This window comes from Stegodyphus dumicola, chromosome 9 (assembly GCF_044657685.1).
Source record: "Stegodyphus dumicola isolate Sdum_Otavi_A_Nest chromosome 9, ASM4465768v1".
NCBI classification, from domain to species: Eukaryota; Metazoa; Arthropoda; class Arachnida; order Araneae; family Eresidae; genus Stegodyphus; species Stegodyphus dumicola.
In genome coordinates this window covers 138,157,009-138,170,213 of record NC_140776.1, presented here as the reverse complement: position 1 = coordinate 138,170,213, position 13,205 = coordinate 138,157,009, and the positions used below count along the sequence as shown (strand labels likewise).

Here is a 13,205-nt window from a genome sequence, read left to right as displayed (position 1 = left end):
ATATAGTGTTCAATATCATATACTGGATGTTAAAGCGCATATTCGGGTGAAACAGGAATTTGCAAGATGGCGGATAACAGCCGGTTCAATTATGAATAGAAGGGAAAATCTTTAATATCTTATGAAGATATGAGGAGCATGGCGGCGACATAAAGACGTTTTTTTTTTCAAACTTTGATACAAAGTGGGATTATTGCAAACAGACTGTTCATAGATTGTATCAACAGTTGGAAGCCATTGGCGCTGGGTTGGAGAAGAATCGATGGCGCCCATCAAGTGTCCCGACACTTGAAAATTGTAACACATTTCTCGTTAGGCATTCAGTGGTTCATGAAAGACAGAGCCCGCTCACATACTGCAAATGTTGTTATTTATTTCCTGTACGAGAGTTATGATGTGCGCACAATTTTGTAAGGATCTTATTTTATTCTAACCAATTATTTTTGGTTTTCCTTTCCTTTCTCTCCCGATTTCAGTTTCCTGCCGGAATAAAAATTTTAAATGACGTAGTATACTAATCTAAACGTGTTTCAGAAGCAGTATGTAAGCTGCGTTTCAAGAATTCGAGAGTTGTAGTCGGACTTAAGTTCGAGTTCATGCTGCGTGTTTGAATTTAGCTCTGAAGTCGGTGTTAGACACCTGTCAGTTTATACTGATGTTTCTAGGCTCGGCTTTGCTGTGTGTAGCCGATTTAGCCTTTAGTTTGTGTGCATTTCACATTTTTATTTTCTGTTAATATAGTTAGCCATAAGTAGTGGTGAATAGTGAGCACCAAGTGCGTGCATCTGTGTTAATTTAGTTTAAAGAAAAAATTATATGAAGCCTTCTGCAGTATTTATTCTTCAAAGGCATAACGAGTATTCACTATTTCGTCTTCTACGTAGAGTCTGCGTTTTATGCTACTAAAGAGAGATTGACGCTATAATGCCACATCACTTTCCTAAACATTAGAAAGGGAAGACGCAGTGGCCTTCGCAGAACCAGAATATTAATCCGTCCGAACATGAAACCAGAAATTTCTTGCCCTCCAGCGATTAAGCAGTTCTTTGTTTGGTACAAAGCTTTTCCGGACCAAACCGTCGGCAGACCCAATATCATACCAAAATTATTTATTTTGACAGCCACAAACTTTTGGTAAACGTAGTATACCTTTTTAGTTTCCCTATTATTACATATATTTTAGAAACCATGTTGAGTGTGAAAACATTTAATCACTGGACTGTTATTTCAGACTTTAGTAAAACTTAAGCAGCTCTCTAAATGCGCAATAAAATCACCCTCATCTTTCCTGATTTTGCGGTGATTGCGACATGTACGATTCTGAGAAAAAACTCTCACATTTCTTAAAAGGTTCTTAAAAGCCTTTTATGGCTTTAAATTAAAGGCCTTAAAAGGCCTTTCGATGACTTTTATGGCCTTTTATGGCCTTAAAAGCTTTAAAATGCTCTCGCAGTCGTGTGAAATTCAAAAGTCTGCGATAACTTTATAATTATGATGCATCGATATATAACATTCCTCCTGAATGCTTATTCCAATATTTTCTTTTCGACCCTTTTTTGCGTTTACGAAGTGTTATACCATTAAGAAAGTTTCCTGAAAGATTATCAAAACCGGGCGTGTGGATACAAAAATGTTAGTGTTGTAGCCATTGGTTTTGGAATTTGGACGTCGGGTGCTATCTGTAATTATTATTGTCAGTTAGTTCCTCTTTGTCTCTGCAGTTCGGTGTTAGTAACGATATTCGACAAAAAAAAAGGCTCCTGTAAAGGCCGCTGTCATTAACTGCTCTGCTTCATGACTGCCGAATTTACAGCTCGGGACCACACGACGCTGAAGCTCATCGTTCCATTAGCTGTATGCTTAAACCGATCATGCAAAAAATAGCTGTCTAGACGCGATATATAGAGTGCTTCAGCACAGCGGTTACACATACTTTCAGGAGAGATAGAATACACCTAGACCATAGAAAATCACATAACAATGCATGGTCGAAAATGCTTTCCTGGCGCGATAGTAACAGCACAAAACACAAGCAAGAAAGGACACGAACAAAGCGATAAAACATGTTTATTATGCTTAGTAGAGTAGAAACCAAGAAACAAAAACAGACAACGATTGTTATCAAAGATGGTGTTCGAAATTACGACCCCGGGGCGTGATGGAGGCCTCACATCTGCGGCGCATGGAAGATATGATGTCCTGGAAAATACCTAGCGTGTCCCGGACTTCCCCAGCAGCTGCCCTGATACGTGGAACAAGTTTCTCACAAGTGTTAAAGGAGGCTTCGTACATCAGTGTTTTGATGTACCTCCAGAGGAAATAGTCAGTGCAAATGAAGTCTGGCAAACTTGCTGGCCAGTGCACCGGACCGCAATGCGTAGCTGCGGCAATACTTTCTCAAGAAAGATGAGATGAGTTACACCTGTCAGACGCTAGTAACAACTACAGCCCAACGAGCTGTTCCCCAACGATGCCAGCCCATACATAAATTTAAAATCGTCTCGGGGCTGCAAAGACTGTGCGCGGGCTATGGTTGTTCATGTCCTTCCTTTCTTGTGTTTTGCGTCGTCACTACCACGTCATGAAATCATTTCTGACCGTGCATTGTCACTTGATTTTCCATCGTCTAGGTGTACTATATCGTCTCTTGAAAGTTTGTAACCGCTGTGCTGAAACACCCTGTATTTGGAGCGCTATCTTTTCTTCGATGAGAGCTATGAGATGCACTGCATAACACCAATGATATTTAATAGTGAAAATCGATTGAAAAGTATTCTTTGCTCAACTTGTTAAGTCTGATTTTTCATTGAGGTTTGAACCAACTGTCTTCCATATGCATTCCTGCTTCCCCTTTACGCTTCTTACCTTCTAACATCAAGCGGGTGTTCTATTTCTATCACGTTCGTGCTTTACCGAAACCTATAATCAGTTTTTAATAATATTGTACTTGAAGCCCTTATATTTATTATTGTTATCTAGAAGTGCCAGGGAGCGAGTGTAATCTGACATATGTCCGTACAGATATTTACTAAAAGTCTGCTGTACAAAATTTGCGTTGACTTACCGGTTAATTCTTTCTGCTGCGTAAGGGTTGAATGAAGTCACCCAAAGACAAAAGCAAAGCTGGTACTGATCCTGCGGCTTTACTCCCATGGACAAAAGTCTGATAATTTTGTGTATGCCATTCAGTTTCATGAACGGCACTCGGTATTGATCGCGACTAAGCAACAGTTGAAGACATCTTGCAACGGATTGAAGATATATGTTACCTTGCTGTAGCTCATGATTTAGCCAACTAAAGTAATAATTCAAATCTTCAAGGCTTGGTTTACTTTCATCATAGGTTATAAATTTCGATATTATTCGACTTGCCATGTTTCTCACGAAGTCATCAGAACAGGAGAGTAGGTCAAGGAAAGCTTTCCAAGGCTCCATCTCCTCAGGTTTAAAACGGGAGACTCGTGTCGTGTCTTCCCACAGCATATCGTCGATGAGGACTAGAAATTTCTGTATTTCCTCGACCAAACAAACTCGATGTACTATACGTACAAGAGAGTCGAAGACTCTTCCCTGTAAATGAAATCGATATTAGTTACTTATATGACAATTACGAGCTGTTTATGGAATAAATGAGTTTTATTATTCTAAAATGAATTCGAAAATGAGTACTGCTTTCATCGTTATTGATATAAAGTAAGTACTAGGATAAATTTTATTTAGACTTTTTAAAGCACATACATATAACTACTCCATGATAAAACTATAAATACAATTTTTGTATGTAATCTATAAAACATTTTTCTGAAGTTACCATTCCGGCAAAGCATAACCTATGTTTCCTTTATTTGTGGTTCGCGATATTTATTTTCTTTGATCAGCTGCGGAAGTCATTTTAATTTTAGAATTCGTAGGACTGTACATCTCGTACTAAGTAGACTAATATTGTAGAAAGATCATTTAATAAGTGATTAGAAAGATTTTTTTTTTTTTTTTTTTTTTTTTTTTTTTTTTTCTTTAAAAATAAGGTAATTGTTTCATTGTGAAGAAGAAAACAAAAATCTCAGGAGAGATGTCGAATAATTTGTAAAATTTTGTGGTCTAGAATATATGCTAATAATTTCATGGTGAAAGTTTTATATTACTGTTTCTGCAAGTGTCTTAACGTATGCATAGCAATAATTCCAATAACTAACATCTAAGTAAACAAGCATTACGTTGCAGAGACATTAGGTTATTTTGAAAGCAGGAGACATGAAAAATATGTAATGTTCTCGCCAGGATTCGAACCTGGACCTCTCGAATACGTGTCGAGTGTGCTAACCGTTACAACACGTAGGCATGCAGAAAAGAGGGAGAAAATATAATGCGAATTGGAAATCTCGAAAAAAATGAAAACCCGATAAATACCTTTGTCAGAACATTTCCGGTAACTGTAAATTCCCAGCTTACCTAAACAAATATAAAATTCAAGAAAACAAAAACTGTTTACTATGAGGAAAGCTGGGAAATAACAGGTACTATGTGGAAGAATGTGAATTAACAAACAAAAAAAAACATAGGAGTAGCAAGAGGGACTTTAAAGACCTGATTTATACTGCAAATGAAGTAAAAAACATAGCAAAAGGGATCACGGAAAGAATTATTAAAAACCTAGTTGCACTAGAAATAGAACAACAACAAGAAATACCCAATATGGCTGCTGCTGGAGACTTCATTTATTTATGTTTTGTTGCCCTGAATGTTTTCCCTTCGTGGTCGATATAGAAAAGCCATAAGGCGAGCTTGGGCTTGCCAGGAGGGTGGACCGTGCCATACCTACCTACCTTATAATGTGAAAGTATAAGATATTTTCTCCCTCCTTCCAGCATGCCTTCTTAGTGTAAGGGTAACACAGCCGGCGCGTATTCGAGAGGACCAGGTTCGAGACCCAGCGAGGGCATTGCTCATTTTTCATGTCTACTGCTTCAAAATAACCTAATGACTCTACACTTTTATCTTATATTTCTCCTGCCTTCTTAGCATGCCTTCGTAGTGTGGTGGTCTGCATGCTGAGCGCGTATTCCAGAGGTCAGTGGCTCGATTCCCGGAGAGGGAATTGCTCATTTTTTACGACTCCTGCTTCAAAAATACCTAATGTCTCAACAACTTAATAAATAAGAGTAGTCTTTTGTCTGCATTTAAACTTGGTGAGCTCTTTGGGAAACATAAAAAACTACTGTAGTCTTAAAAATGCGTCTTATAAAACTCTATAAAAAATCCAATGATAAACTCTAAAGATCGAATGATACGCTGGGCGCGTATTCCAGAGGTCCGTGGTTCGATTCCCGGCGAGGGTGTTGTTCATTCTTCACGACTCCTGCTTCTAAGTAATCCTAATGACTCTACAATGACGTCCGAACTGAAAGGGTGGTGCATGATGATTTTCCACACCCAGGATTTGGCGATTGGGTCCCCTGAAAACTCCACTCGCCCTTTAAAAGGGGGATATAAGGTATTTCTCCCGCCATCTTAGCATGCCTTTGTAGAGTGGTGGTCTGCACGCTGGGCGCGTATTCCAGAGGTCCGTGGTTCGATTCCCGGCGAGGGCGTTGCTCATTTTTCACGAATCCTGCTTCTAAATAATCCTAATGACTCTACAACCTATTAGATTTATTTTACAGTAAATGTACATTAAATTATGTCAGCACAAAGTATTATTACAAGTTAAAATAAAAATTTAAATTATTAAAAATATATGCGCTGCTTTTATGTAATTCATTGAGCAAAAGTGTTATAATTTTAAATATAAATGAAACATACAACCTCATCCTAAGTGACAATACTCTAGATATTTGCTTTCAGCCATTTCGTCTAGAAGACAGATCTAAGACTTTAAATCACGTGTATAAAATAGCCAAACTGCCAATCATATGCATGGTTGATAAACGACATCTGTTATAAGAATAACTCAACGTCACCTCAAATAACGTAATCCCCCAAAATATTATCGGCAGAACCTGCAAAAGTTGTCTCTAGCTACGAAGGCAAAAAGTATATTTTTATTTGCAGGTTTTATTTTACCTTGAAATAATTCAGCAACTTGTCTCTCTCTTCTTTCGTTTGAGAATGCTGAAACGCAGTAATAAAGGCATAATCTTGTGAAGATATGAGTCCACTTTCAAGGTAGGGTAGCCAGCTGACTTGCGGCTTGGACCGAAGTTGTTTAGCCTTCGCTTGGATAAGTCCAGTTAAGTCAAGAACTTTTTGTTCTATATTCGATGGCAGGGCTGTGAAAGCAAGCATCAGTTCTTCTTCAGATGGTGTCGCTAAATATCGAAGAAGAAAAACATGGTTAAACCCCTTAGTTATATAAAACTTTATTTATAACAGAAATTGTTTTTGATTCAGATGGAAAATCACAATAGATGTGATCGATCAATCTTGTCTTTCGCCGCCAGCAGTTGCATACTTTCGGAGCATGTACTTTAACCTTTGAATTTTGAATCTCAGAAATAATTACAAAAAGACTGGAAACCGCTCCCACTTCCTTAGCAGGATCTTTCTACTTTATGATGCTATATATGAGTTCTTTTTTTTCTGACGAACTACAAATTAGATTTAACCGTTAATATAAACTTTAGAATCGAACTGTATTGCATCAAAAATCCCGATTTCTTTCAATCTAATCCCGATTCTTTTGTGACGAAGCTTTCATTTTCTTCATGTACTAATGAGTGAATATTTTTGGTGGACGATGTACAAATGATCGGAATTTCAGATTATTGAACGAAAATTAACTATCTTTTTCATACTCTGTAAATCAAAGCAGTGTTGACGTGGACAGTACAGCATTAAACATATTACAATTAAATCGTATTTCCGTTTTTTTACCAACTGTTTGCTTCTGTACATATTCGTAGGACAATCCATTATATCCCTCAGTATGACACACTAATCACAAAGTTGGGTGGGGCTGTCAGTTGCTGAAACATTTGGGCACCAAACTGGTCATGGTTCGCCATGACAACAAGGGGACTCCGACGTAAAGACACAAAGATACACATCCTTACGACTTTCAGCTTATATCATGAAAAATGCAGCATTCATCAATACGCCGGGACTCCCATGTGAACGCCTTTATTTTGGCAATTAATCTCCGAATTGCATAAAGGTGCCCGCCAAAAATTTTCAAACAATTTATTTTTTTTTTGTTGCATGAATCCTAAAATTATGATTAATGTTTCACCCTTTTCTAAACCAACGATTGAATATTTTTGGAAATCAAATTTTTAGAGGCAGTGTTATGGCCACCGGCATATCTACGAATTTCCCTATTTTCCCCTCCCGAATTTGTTTTTCATTTATTTCATACTTTTTATAAATTTAACGAAACTCAGCAATTTGAAATCGAGAAGTGGCAACATTGTTCAAAATAAAACATTTTATCTTCAGCGCTCCAGATTATTGCCATTTGGCAAAATATAAGAATTTTAATTTTAATCCAAGAAATCGGCTATTTGAAAGCAATGTGTTGTGACTGCTTCAAATATAACACTTATAACGCTCACGCACCAGCGTTTTGCCATTCGTAAGATATTTAACTTTCAAAACGTAAGATATTTAACTTTCAAATTGAATCTTTCTATTAGTGAGCAGCAAACCAAGTGACACAAATGTAGCAAATTCAGTTTTTGAAAATATATTTAATCTGATCGATTTAAATAAAAATTCATTTAAACAATATCTAATTAGAAATGTTAAATATTTTTATGAAATGACACAAGCTGGACTCATTAAAATCATTAAATACTTTTCACTCTTTTGTGATAACACTTTTGTGCGGCTAGTTTTCAAAGAAATAAGGTAGAAAATATAAAGCGAAAAATGTATGGCAAACTTAACACTATCGGAAATTCTAAGAAATGCTATTTTTAATTCTTTTATGATATTTTTCTTTAATTTTCTGTGGGCTAAGTGCGAAGAAAACGATGCTTAATAATAAAGTTAAAAAGACTAAAAACATTCTGTTAGCAGGAGTGAGTCCAAAAGCAGAATCGTAACCTGCAGTGCTCAGCGATAGCATAAAATACTTTACCAAATCTTCAAATGCGATGTTAAAATCTGAATCCTTTCAGATTTTTTTCTTTGACACGTTTAAGTTTATTGTTAGTCAAACCTATCAATTTCAATATCTGTGAGAGATCATTCTTCATTAAATTCCATTATCTTTATTGTTAATTTACAAAAATGTATTCAGCTGATATCAAATGTTTTTAAGTTTAAATTCATGTACGCAAGTAACATAAAAAATTTAAAAACGCAAATGAAATTCATTAAAAGAAATCTCTAATATCATACAACTACATGATGCTCGGATTCACACAGTTAATAAGTAAATATTCTGCGCCATCAGAAAATCACCATAAATCTTTAAAAAACTGTGTTAGTATTCTACCGTATAGTGTTGCAGCTGGTGGTTTAATATCAATTGAAACACTGTACGGCATTGTATATCACAATTAGATGATTAGGATCATGACGAACATGTACATTACCATGAAAAAACAATACGTCTACAGCTGGATCAACCATTAGGCAAAACAAGCAAGTGCTCAAGGAAAGGGGACACTTCGAAAAGGTAGTGAAACTCTCAAGACAAAAAGGCCCCACAAAGCATTTTGCCATGGGATGTATAATGCAACTAAACAAGGTCGAGAGGAAAGAAATGGGGAGTAAAACAGGCGTAAATGTATGTGGGGGCAAGCCATATCTTTAAAGTACTTAAGGCCTCTAAAATTATTAATCCGGCTCTGACTACATTACTATACTATAACAGACATAAATGCCGTTCTTAAGCACCAGGTTTTTAAGTAGATGAATTAGTAAATACAGAATGCTGATGTCACAATTAGATGACAATGACCATGATGAGCATTTACGTTTCCACCAATAAGGTACACCACATTATTATCTGATAAACAAAAAACTAAGCTTTACTTTTCCATTGTAATATCACAATTAGATCACGTTTATATTTCCACCAAGAAACACCACATCATTACCTAAGAGATCTTGTACTTAGATAATGGTTCGTATATCTAGGCACTAGTTTCCAGGAAACTAGGATTAATAATAGGCAAACACTCCCGGGTCCAGAGTCAGTGCAGCCGCACCGGGCGGTACAGTTTCTGAATCGCAGAGTTTGCACTGGGCGGATAAAATTTTGTTCCGGCCCTGTATACAAAATGCCAGTATCACAGTCAGAGACTACTACGGAGACTTACATTTTCGGCAAGGAGGAATATTCCACCATTACCTGATAGATGTGAAGTCTTATCTTAATACCCCCCCGGGGTCGACGTAGAGAACTCTGCGAAGCTACTGGTTAGGATCTGTACCTAGGCAGTCTCGGCCACGGGGGTATAAAATTTATGAACTTGGTGGTTCTGAAGGCTCTGGGAAAGGTCACTTATTGGCCGGCCCCGGAGTCTGGCACGTCCTAGCGCGGCGTGGTTCTAGTAACCCGGGGGTTTCCCCCGGGGTCGCTGGGTAATGTCCCGCTGCGACGGGCTCGCCCAAGCGACTGGTAGGAGCATTAGACGACCGGTGCTGCCTGGGGTGCGTCCCCAGGGGGTGCGCTGCTCTCCTGGAGGGTAATAGTGGAGGTTGAACCACCATGACGTGCCCAAAGGGGGAGTGGACCCGGAATGAGATTGAGTTCTCGAAAGGGGAATGCCCATAACTTCTTCTTAATACCAGTTTCCAAGCCATATGGATTAACATAAGGCAAGTGCAGCAAAACCTTTGACTTGTTAGATTGGCAAAAGTTAAACGGCTTTGCAGCCTCAGTGTGATTTCATCCACCGCATTATAGAGAAATAACTCCGCCTTCTTGTATTTTAAACATTTATTTCACAAACACAAAACTAATACTAAGCTACAATACTAATAACTGAAATATATAAAGTAATAAAAGTGAATTTCGGTTTCATTAATGGCTCCCACGAGCCTTCCCTATGACCTCTCTGTAGGTCTCCCTCTTGGAAACTAAAACATTTGGCGCCTTCAGATTAAGAGCCAGCGCCCTCTATACATCTTGTTGGTTGGCGTCACCCATACATCACACACAGACTGATCTCTTGTGAAGCTTCGCAAAAATTCCAGATTCTGTTAGTACCACGTGTAACAAGGGAAGATGAGGAAGTATACGTTCTACTAGTTTGCCACCACTGTTAACGTTGTGCTTTTTTTCCATGATTGGCAAAAAAATAGGGTTTGAAAATAGGTATAAGATTTAATATAGACGTTTTTGTCTTTAATTCTACTTGTTGAAATTTTGAGTCATTTACATAGGAAAAAATTCATTAATCCATTGTTATATATTTCTTCTGATGCTAAATATAATGATTTTAAAACATTATGTTACAAATAAATTATTAGCGGGGGGTTATATGTTTTTCAACACTTATGTACTCTTTAGAAATTATAAAGTCTCCAAGAAGCAAAATATTTTTTATGCTCGTGTAGCCAATCATCTAGTAATCTGCATATAATTTTTCATATATTTCACTTTTCTTTCCTTTCTGGTCTTCTTCATCACGTGAAGATGTTGCTGCAGGCTGAAATTTTTTCGGGTTATTGTTCCAGATAAGGTTTTGTATTTTTAAGTCTGATGCGAGATTTATCATGGGAAAGCAGATTTCGGATCCAGTTATGATTCATGTTTGGTTTCATCTTTCTGATAATGATTAGAAACGCACAAATGCGCTTCATCCTCTTTTACATACATCGTTGCTTGTTCGATATTTCTTTGAGTTTATTCTTAATTCTTTAGTTTCGCTTCAGATATATAAATCATTTAAGGATTTTTTTTTCTCGAGTTTTTCAGAATACTTTCACCGGATCACCAAACCACGCCTGAAGAAGTTCTAATATATTGTGTCCTAAAGGTTGGATCTGTAGATGTTTTTTGAAAACAAAACAAAAAATCAGTGAGGTACATCTACATTTAATGTTTTACTAAGCTGCATTTATTTAATCTGTAAAATTCAAGGAATTATTTATTTTATCAAGCATTTCAGTAGCTGCGGCGGTTAATACCTGATTATTCAGGAAATGAAAATATTTCTTAGAATAATTCTTTAAATCAAATTTCTTGTATTGTGTAATTTGGGAGCAAGCATATTATAACTTTTTAGATACTCTTTAAAACTTAGGTTTGTAGAAAGTTTTGCGATATTTATTTTCCGGCTCAAGTGTTATTTCCTTAATCTATCTCTCATTTTCTCATGCACGCACATATAGAAATAATTGAAGAGAGTAGCTAAAACCATACAAACAAAACATCAAACATAACAAACACACTAGAAGTGTAGTATAATGGGCCACATGAGTTCATCTTTCTTATTAATTTCTATTCCCATTTTAAGTTCTTGATTTAAAATGTAAAAGAAGATGAAAACGAGTTTTAATAAAATAAACCTCTATTTAAAACTAATAAAGTATTAATGGACAAAACGAAGCAAAAGAATCTATCATATCGTTTCATGGGAACAAAAGATTAAATAATTTTCTTTGCAAAATTCATCTGTAATTATATGCATACGTTATCCTTCAAGAGTTATCATATACTTGCCAAGTGAGCATGAGTTATAGAACTAAGCATGGACGCATTAGGAAATTTGCGTTTTGCTTTTTGAGTGAAAAACTGCGGTATGATGCAAGCATATATGATAATATGTAGATATTAAACGCCCACATACAAATACTTACAACTTCCAAAATTGTAAAAATACACAGAAGTAAAGGCACAAAAGAAATTTAGTGATAGCAGAGTTCCGAAACGCTAAACCACAGTTACCAATAAAGTCCAAATATTTTAGTGGCTAACCGAAATGTAACAAGTTTCAAGTTTTCTTAAATATATGTAAAATAATATTTAGATTATGATTTCAGATACACTTAAATGGAAAATTCTCCCTTTAAATTACACCGCCTTTTATCACATATAATTTCATATATTATTTCAACTAACATTTAAAGCGGGATCAATAAATGGCAGCATCCGTGGGAAAAGTACTTAAGCTGTTAAGAACATTTATAATTGGTGTGGATAACTACTTTTAATATCTGGCACATGAAAATTCTTGGTATAACAGGAGCCAAATTTTCATCCAATAACATATCGAAAGATATCATTAATTACCAGTAACATAATTAACCGTAACGTCATAGAAACCTTTAATTAGAAAACCTGTGTTGTCTTGGAAAACTTCAAACTGAAATCTCCCTCTTCTCAGGCTTACTTTCGTCAGACTGCTGTCTCGCTGTCTTTTATCTCCTTCATCATTGCTGCGAATATGAAACATGTACGTTTGTAACTAACGTAGAGGAAGTTCCCGCCTCTTATTTGTTTAATTTATCACAGAAAAGCACCCGAGGGTTATCTGCCTAAACAGAGGAATGCCTTCGTGGAGGGCTTTTTAAGAGAAACTAGCTTATATCCATGTTATATATGGAAGAAACCACGAAACGCAAGTGAGGCAGCCCGTTTTCCGAAATTCGAACCCGGATCCGAAATACCAGTGTTCAGCGACTTTAACGGCAAGCCGCTGGCGAACATTATGTCGAATTTCTAAAAAACCTACTGAACATATTTTTATGAAATTTAATTTCAATATACATTCCTAACAGAGAAAGGCTTGTACTATTCAAAGGGCATTTAATGTACGCATGATTATCAGTAAAGCTCATTTTGCAGAGATGTACAAAGCCTACGTTGTGATATCGAACTGAAAATGAGTCTAATATAGAGTATCCTTCTCTCTCACAGCCAGACAGGTAGCATAGCATGACGGCATACAGGACTGGAGGTAATTCAGGAGTCCGTGTGGGACTCATGCTACAAGGCAGGTTTCAGCTCCTAGATGATTCTCGCAGGGTCTTGGCGAGATGAAATTAGCCTTCCCAAGAGCGTCTCAGACATGTTCTATGGGGATCATGAGATCTGGCTGGCCAATCCATGAGGGGAATAGCCTCACATTCCACGCTATCTTAGACCCACGAAGCTATGTGTGGCCGAGCGATGTCGAACATTAACAGGAACCCAGGATAAAGTGCTCCCCTAAAACGCCGAACGTAGGTCTCTAAAATCGCTTTTCTGTACTTCATAGCAGTCCGGAAGCCTTTGTCAAACACATGAAAGGGTGTGCGGTCATCCACCCTAA

General features: G+C 36.9%; 1 protein-coding gene across 1 annotated transcript; it reads right to left on the bottom strand.

The window, feature by feature from the left end:
* Positions 1-3,060: 3,060 nt before the first annotated feature.
* On the bottom strand, positions 3,061-12,347 carry LOC118205635 (V-type proton ATPase subunit H-like). The gene is made up of 3 exons (XM_085823128.1): positions 12,185-12,347; positions 6,061-6,305; positions 3,061-3,570 (listed from the first exon to the last, which is right to left on the bottom strand). The coding sequence occupies exons 1-3, from the start codon at positions 12,345-12,347 to the stop codon at positions 3,061-3,063; spliced, it is 918 nt and encodes a 305-aa protein (XP_085679254.1).
* Between the last annotated feature and the right edge of the window lie 858 nt (positions 12,348-13,205).

Excerpts from the sequence above, each read along its gene's own strand:
- LOC118205635 (XM_085823128.1), bottom strand. The coding sequence starts at position 12,347 with ATGTTTCATATTCGCAGCAATGATGAAGGAGATAAAAGACAGCGAGAC. Across the intron at positions 6,306-12,184 it reads TACGGTTAATTATGTTACTG|CGACACCATCTGAAGAAGAA; the intron begins GTAATTAATGAT and ends TTCGATATTTAG. Across the intron at positions 3,571-6,060 it reads AGTTGCTGAATTATTTCAAG|GGAAGAGTCTTCGACTCTCT; the intron begins GTAAAATAAAAC and ends TTTCATTTACAG.